Below are 7,793 nucleotides of genomic sequence, written 5' to 3'. Positions count from 1 at the left end.
ACCCACCTACCCATCCATCCATCCATCCATCCATCCATCCATCCATCCATCCATCCATCCACCACCACCACCCCATACACACACACTCATTCATCTTTGTTTCTGGGTTCACACCTTTTAATTTCTGCTGGATGGCATAGCGCGCCTTCCTCTCCTGGTCCAATTCGTTACACAAGGTATCTGGAAGACACAGAAGTACTTTGAGGAAACACAGGCGGTCCTCCAGCCAGTTGGCTGAGGTCGTGGCCAGGGTCACAGCCTCTCCCCCGCAGAACTAACTCCGGAAACTGGGGAGGGGTACACTAACACTTCAAACTGCAGGCTGGGAGTGGGGGAGGAAATGGCCTGGGATGGCGCTTAAAGGCAGACGGATCTAACCAAAATTAAAGCAAACTTAGGCATTACTTCCCAGGTAATTTTACGCCTCGATTTTTAATTTAGAAACCATGGAAATTGCCGCGCTAAGAAGTTCAATCACTCCACGTAATGATGCCTGCAAGCCGTTCGCTGGGCTCGCTTGCCATTCTGAGGCTAATCAGACTATACAAAGGATATTAAATAAAAAAAATAATTGTTAAATTACCTTCAATTTAAATCCAAATGACTGAGCCAACATTGCGGCTCCTGCCAGACGAGAGGCGGTTACTGCGCGCGCTCGCTCACCTGACTCCCGTCTTACCTCTGACAATCTGCAGCTGTTGCACCATTTCTTCCCGATAAGCCAATTCCCTCTTCATTTGATCCTGAAAATTATCTGTGCAAATTGATTAAGTGAGAGCTGTTAAGCACAGCCTCCTCTCCCAGCTCCACTTCCCGCCTCCTCCCGTCCTTACCCCTACTCCCAACCCCCCTCAGTCCTTCCCTTGGCTGGAAACACTGGAGACTGGAGTTCTTTTCTCCCCCGGGGCCAGTGGCCTCCGCTGTCTGCACCCAGTTCCCGAAGGTTCGGGAAGTGGTGTTGTGGGGCAGGAAAGGAAAGAAGTACCTTTGAGACTCTGGAATTCCCGCTCCAGCTTCTTTCGAAGCTCCATTTGCTCCAGAAGCAATTTCTGCAATTCTTCTGTGAAGGGTTGGGAGAGAGGTAAAGGGGAGACTGAGGAAATCCAGGGGACTCACGGGCCCAAGATTCTGCCCTGGCCAAAGGTCCTGACCCCTGAGCACTTTGTCTTTTACTTTTCACTTGAACTCCAAGACTTTGATGGAAGCTGGGGGCCTAGGGAATAGTCTCAGGATATTCAAATACAAGAAGGTAGAAACTATTTTGCATTTCTGGACCATGGTTCCAAGAAACAACTGGAGCCTGACATCTGCTTTAAGTTGTTCCTAACTCTCCATCCTCAGAAGAAGACCCACAAAACATGATTCCCCATTTCAAATGAGACTTCTACTCTCCCCTTGAAAGACATATCAGGGAGAATCTGGTCAGATCCAAGGACAGCCTTCCTAGAGAAAAAGAGGTACACAGAAAGTTTGTTTACAATTTCAAGGGGGTACTTAGACCCCCAAATCCATGTGCTGAACAACCAGATAAAAGACCAGGGCTTTCAAGTTGGGGCATATCCTGTAAAATCTGCAACTAAGAGGGGAGGAAGACTACTGCCCCCCCCCCAACCCCATGCGCAATTTCTAAGACCTTCCATTGGCCGGTGTGGGGAAGGCTCAGTTCAATATCCCCAGAAGCCTGTTCTGGGAAGCGGGAGGACAAGCTGCCCCCAACAGGAGGCCACAAGTATCTAGATCCTCCCATGGGAAGGCTCCTTTGCAACACAGCCATGTAAGTGAAGGTCCTGAGTGGGATTCAGAGCCACTGTCCTCTGTGGCTTATGCCATCTTCCTCTGTGAGACTAAAGCAGGAGGGGCGTCCTGCTCTGCAGATGAGCTCCAGCTACATTTTGTTGTGAAGGGTTATGCATTGATACCAGAGGGAGAAGTAGCCTTTGACACGTTCCTGAAACAAATACCCGCCCACCATCTTGTTCTTCAGAAAAAGTTCTGGGTTATCATGGGGTTAGAGAGAGAAACAAATTGTCAACCGTTCTGAGAATCAAGGCCCATTCTTCTTTTTCCCTGGGCCCTTCAAGACTGGCCTGTAAGAACCCAAACTTCCAATAAACTCTCTCTACTCTCAAGTGTACCTCTGTGCCGTGTACCCAGAGGGTTATCCTTTCTGCTGGGTGAGATGGACGGATGCCCTCTCCCCCAGTGGAACCTTGGGCACACACCCACTACAAGAGTACTCTCCTCTAAGGACCCATCCACCTCAAGCACCTCATAGTTCCATTTCCCAGACTGAACCTCACCTCTGGCCAGGTTTTCAATATCTTTCTCCACCAGCTGAGTTCCTGTGACATCCAAAGGGAGCCCATCATCACCTAGGATACAAGGGCAAGTAAGAGGGGTTCTGGGAATTCTGTCAAATTAAGGACCTCTGCCAGACCTGAATACCTTCCAAGACACTAATCTGGGGAGAAGGAAAGTGGATTCTGGAAGATGAGCCCCGGCAGGAAGCACCCTTTGATCTATTCTAGGTGACTGAGGTGGTCCCTCTTCCCTTTCCTTTCGGTAGGGCCCCCTCCCCTTTCTCAGAAAGCCCACTAGAAACAGGTCCTGAAAGCCGGTCTGCATCTCCCCCACGACATTAACTATCTCTCCAATGGCATCATTTGCTTACAATGAAAACCTTCCTCCAAGCCTGTGGTGACCCGGATGAGTTGGATCTCAGCTCGAGGCCACGGGTGCAGGCGAGGTCTGTTGGGGCTCACCTCTATCTGTGTTTGCTGGGCTTGGCTGGGAGACACTCCTTTGGTCTGAAAAGGATTTCCTAGTTTCCAAGTCCTCGGCTGTCGTCGAGTGATTGTCTTCCTTGTCTTGCTCTAAAAGGCAGACTGAGTCTCAAGGAGAGGCAAAGAAACTGTGACCCGGATATTACAGACCGGCCTCGGTTGGGGCGCCCAAGCCCTAATTAAAAACGTCGTGGCCGCCTCTGGTTCCCGGCTGTGCGCCCAGGCGCGCTCCCTGAGGCTTTGTGCTCTGCACCCCCTCCCCCCGCAGAAGGTCTGCTCCACCCCAGCTTCACGCCCCCGCCCTAGCCCCTAGCCCCCAGGAAAAGATCAAGACAAGCAGCTGAGCCCACCAGGGACGAACGACCTACATTGCGCGCGCAGATACTAGGGCACCGGGAGAGCGCGTAGCTGCCGGGTTTGTCCGCGCGACTCCAGAGGAGAGCGCATTCCAAGGCGACCTTTCGGGTGCTGGTGGTTTAGGGGGACTTTGTCCGGCACCCGGCTGCAGAGGCCTGCTTGGATTTCTGTTGTCCCCTCCCCCCACACCTGCTCTTCCTCCCCTAACTACCCAGTCCCAAATGCAAATGCAGGGTTGCTCCTTGAAGGGGGGCCGCAGCTATGCCTGAGCTTCTGGGGTACACAAGCACGCAGCCACTAGCCCTCACCCTGCTCCCAGATCAGGCCTCTCCACCACGCAGTCTAAAGCTGAGCGCGTTTCTGGATAAATGAAGGACCTGAAGGAAATGCCTTCCAGGCGTGGTTTTTTTGAAAGGTTTAAATCTCGGAGGAGGCGGTATGCTGGAGTGTGAGCGCAGGGGGAAGTGAGGAGGATGGGTCGTGATTGTTGTTAACTAACCAAACCCAGAGCACTGGGAGCCCGCAGTTTCCTTTTTCTTCTGTTGTTCTTCTTTTCCCTCTTTCTCTCTTTACGTCCCCAAGCCCGCCAGGGCCCCTTCCCCTCATCCCCTCCCTTCCTTGAAAGGCCCGACTTGGCCCTGGGTTCTGGTTGTGCTCCCTAGATCACAAGGGCCAGAGGCCTCGGGAGGCATTACCGTGGGCCTCCGGGGTGCAAAGGTACGAGGCCGTGGGACCCAGCGCCGCCGCAGCAGCTGCACTCTTCACGTGTTCGTCCCTCTCAGGCGCATAGACCTGCGGCGGCCGAAAATGACAGGCGATTAGGGGGACAACTGTGCCCAGGGGTCAAATGGAAGGCCGAGGGGGTGGCAGAAGTTGGTGGGTTCTGTAGACCTGGGCGCCCAGGGCAGCGGTGACACATCGTAGTTGATTTGGGATAATCTTTGGTACGCGCCAGCAAATGGCTTGAAACACAAAGCGGCTCTCAAGCTTCTGGCTGTTCAAATCCACCCACGTTCAATGCTCGCTTTTTTTTTTTTTAAAGCTACCTTCCCTCCCTAGGTCGTTCCCTGCATAAACGACGCCTTTCTCACACAGTCAACAATTCCTGTTTTAATAAACTCAATGTCAATGTACAGGTGTGCGCATCTACTTTCAAAACAGCCAACCCTTCCGGCCTAGTCACAGTTCACTATCCGGTCACTTCCCTGCCAATCAGAGAGCCCGCGAGCCTGGGCTTTCCAGCCAAGAGCTATGGAGTTCCTTAGGCCCAAGTTGGAAAAGACTCTGAAAACTGCTAGTTAGGAGGATAGAGGATTCTAGAGACTTCTTGTCATGAGACTGCTCTCTTCTCTCCCTATTTTCTGGTGTTTCTTGGGTGTCATCCTCATTCATGCAGGCACACTTTGGGCCTGGCCTCCAGGGAGCTTTTTTCTAGTTTTGGGTCCCTTTCTCTTCTATTCTTCCTTCAGACCTCTTTTGTTTGTCATTCTGGGTGCCTAGCGGCCTCTGCAAATCTCCTCCCCACTCCATCAACGAAAACAAAATGCCCTCGCTGTTTCTCAGGCCTGCTCCCGCCCCCCGGATTTTCCTTTCCGAATCCAGCAACCTGGGGGTCCCAGAGTGCCTACTTCCACAGCCCTAAAGTGGGGCTGAGAAGAGCAGTTGGGACCTGCTGCTCCAACGCCTGAGCAGAACAAAATCCCAGTTCCCACATTCGGCCCGGGCTTCTGTGCACAGACAGAACAGAGTAAGGGAGGAGGCGCCACCCGTGGGAAGCCTGGCTCACCTTGGCCACCGCGGGGCCTGCCAGGGGCCCGCAAGGCTCTCGTAGCTCATAGCCACCGCTTGGTGGGCTCCTCTCAGTTCTCCGCACCACATCATCGGCCACCAGGTCCCCTAATGCGGTTCTGCCAGGGGGCGGTGGCCCAAGGCGGCGGCGAGGACGAGGGCTATCGCCATCAGGAGAGTCTGTGGGACCATCTGCGCCTGAGGATGTGACAGATGGGGGCCCAGCGGACTGGTCTCCGTCTGGGCCACCTCCCGTGCTGGGTGCGCTGGGCTCAGTGTCGTCCTGGGCGCCCTCCTCGTCGGGGAAGCGGTTGGACTCTACGTCCACCTCAGGTTCGTCCGCGGTGTCCACGTCGGGAGAGGCGGAATGGTAGCTGGAGCTGCCCTCGCTCAGAAAGTCCGGGCTCACGTAACCTCCTCCAGTCCCTGTGCCCGGCACTGGCCCACGAGCAGGCCCCGAGCCATATGCCTCGCGCGCGCTGCCGTAGAGTTTAGCGATGCTCTCCGCGTCCTTGACCACGGGTCGGAAGGCCGACACATAGGAGCTTTTGCGGGCGGGTGGCGGTGGCGGAGGGGGCAAGGGAGCCAAGGTCGGAGGCAGCGCCTCGTCAGCGCCATCCTCATCCAGGGGCCCGCGGGATAGAGCGCTCGGGCAACGCTCCTCAGTAACGAGGCTGCCCTCCTTGGCTGGCTCGGCACCGTCCAAAGACTCCGGGCCGCCACCGCCAGCCGCTGCCGCCGCCGCCGCAGCAGCAGCAGCCACCGCGGCCGCTACGGCCTTGGCTTGGCTCTGTGCGGCCGGGTAAGGCGGCACCGGGAGGCTCCCGGCAGCTGGCCAGAACATGGGAAACGTCGGGTACACAGTGGCGGCGGCTGCTGCTGCAGCTACCGCCGCTGCGTCCTTGGCTGCGCCGGAAGGTTGATGTCCCCAGAACATAGTGCCGCCGCCAGGGCCGGGCCCTGCTCCCGGGGGCAAGTGGCCAGCCCCCGGACCACCGGCACCCCCGGCAGAGCCGGCGCCCCCACCGCTCCCGGTGCCAGGGCCGCCTTTGGGTTCTCCGGTGACCAACACTGGGTCGTCCTTTTTGGGACATAAGCCGAAGGCTGTGGGAAAACCGTAAGGATGTGGGAAAAGAGGCGGGGGCAGTTTCTGCAAGAGGCCAAAGCCTTTGCTGGGCACTGGAATCACCGGGTAGCTGCGAACTCCCGCGCTGCCTCCAGGCCCTCCAGGTCCTGTAGGGCCACTAGCTGCCGCCGCCAGGCCTAGTGCACGCTGCGGATGCGGTGGAGGTGGTCCCGGAGGCCCAGTCACCTCATCCTCAGCGCAGCGGAGACTTTTGTGAGGCGGTGGGCCTGGGGCCATCTCCGCGCCGCACCCTGGACCGCCACCGCCACCTCCGCCAGCGCCGCCCTTCCCTGTACCACCGGACCCGCTATTAGCGCCACCTCCGCTGCCTCCTTGCAGCGAGAAGGTCCTCTTGCGCGTTCCGCCATTAAACATGGCCTTGACGTCCTCCCAAGCGTGGCTCAGTTCGTCGGTGGCCGACTTGTCACTGAGTTTGAGGTGCCGACGCCACGAGTTGAAGTTGGCGGCGTCGGGCTGAGTGTACTTGGCGTCGGGTGTGCGGTGCGAATGGAAGATGAACTTGTTGGGTGAGAAATACATGCTGCAGTAACCGCACTTGATGCACTTGGCGCGAGAGCTGTTGTAACGAGCAGGAATGAAGCTGCCCCGAGAACCCCAAGCGCACTCGTGTACCACGTCGAAGGCGAAGTTCTCGGGCAGTTTGGGTGGCTTGTGTTCACCCAGAAATGATTTGCACAAGCGTTCGGCCTCTCGTTTCGTGATCATGCCACAGCGGCGAGAGGAGATGGGCATGGCCCCGGCCCGACGCAGGATCTCCAGCTGCACCGGCGTGCACTGCACGCACGTGATGCCCAGGGCCACGCGGCGGTTGTGGATCTCATTGTAGCTGTAGTTTTTTAGCAGGGTGTTGGAGATCTGGGCTAGGCACAGGCGCTCCTGCCCGTCAATGACCAGCGACACGATAGGCACTCCATACAGCGACGTCTCGCCCACCTGGTTGGGTTTCAGAGCGCTGGATCCTGAATAGGGCTGCAACTCTTGCTTGGAGTTGGGAGAAGAGCTGCCCTCGCGCCCCGGCCCCAGCTGAGTGGTGAGAGTCTCCATGCCGCCGCTCCTGCGAAATAGAGAGAGCAGAGAGCAGATGAGCCATTTTTAGCGCCTCTACCTCGGTTCAGGCCCGCCCAGCGGGGCGCAACGTGTGGGGTGCGAGGGGGTTACTTGGCAGTGGGGAGTAAAAGCTCATTCGTCCCTTGGACTGGCCTCTTTTGTTATTCAGACCCGTGTCTGCGCTGAAACAAAGCACCCGGGGGGCTAAGGGAGGAAAAAGGGAAAATCGAAACCTCAGAAAAGCCCCAACTGCCAGGAACCCAATCCTGTTGTTTTCAGATTGGGAAGGAATTGAGACCCAGAGACGGAAAGTGACTTGCCCAAGACCACACAGCAATGCCATAGCCAAATCCAGGCTTTCCGGCCGGCACCCAGGTTCTCCTGCTTCCAGCTACCTCGCAGCCTTCCCTGCCCGACAGGGTCCTGAAGCCCGGACCAGCGGCCCCTCTGCTCAGTAGCGCGTGCACGCTTGCGGGCGGGGGCAGTGAGGGGAGAGGTGGGAAGCGAGGGAGGGGCACTCACTGCCCATCACCAAACTGCAGGATGTTGTGGTGGGGGCAGGGAGAAGGAGGAGGGTTGGAGGTTGAAGAACGTTAAGGGGAAGAGGCCACCGCTGTTCGCGGTGCTGAACCCTACCCTTTCCAAAGCTCGTCGCGGGCACCACGACCTCG

General features: G+C 57.0%; 1 protein-coding gene across 3 annotated transcripts in view; it reads right to left on the bottom strand.

Moving 5' to 3' along the window:
• Skor1 (SKI family transcriptional corepressor 1) overlaps positions 1-7,465 on the bottom strand; it is an 8,166-nt gene extending 701 nt beyond the window's left edge. For 2 of the 3 annotated variants that reach the window (XM_005347792.2, XM_005347793.2), the window contains exons 1-8: positions 7,443-7,465; positions 4,927-7,129; positions 3,836-3,932; positions 2,763-2,873; positions 2,301-2,372; positions 986-1,060; positions 680-754; positions 115-180 (exon numbers count right to left, since the gene is read on the bottom strand). In XM_005347792.2, the coding sequence (XP_005347849.1) occupies positions 115-180; positions 680-754; positions 986-1,060; positions 2,301-2,372; positions 2,763-2,873; positions 3,836-3,932; positions 4,927-7,129; positions 7,443-7,465 (2,722 nt within the window). Of the gene's footprint in view, positions 1-114; positions 181-679; positions 755-985; positions 1,061-2,300; positions 2,373-2,762; positions 2,874-3,835; positions 3,933-4,926; positions 7,130-7,355 lie in introns of all 3 variants that reach the window. The other variant, XM_005347791.2, reaches the window with a different exon arrangement.
• Between the last annotated feature and the right edge of the window lie 328 nt (positions 7,466-7,793).

This window comes from Microtus ochrogaster, chromosome 5, assembly GCF_000317375.1.
Source record: "Microtus ochrogaster isolate Prairie Vole_2 chromosome 5, MicOch1.0, whole genome shotgun sequence".
Taxonomy (NCBI): Eukaryota; Metazoa; Chordata; class Mammalia; order Rodentia; family Cricetidae; genus Microtus; species Microtus ochrogaster.
The sequence above is the reverse complement of the archived record's forward strand: the minus strand, read 5'-3'. Positions and strand labels throughout refer to the sequence as shown.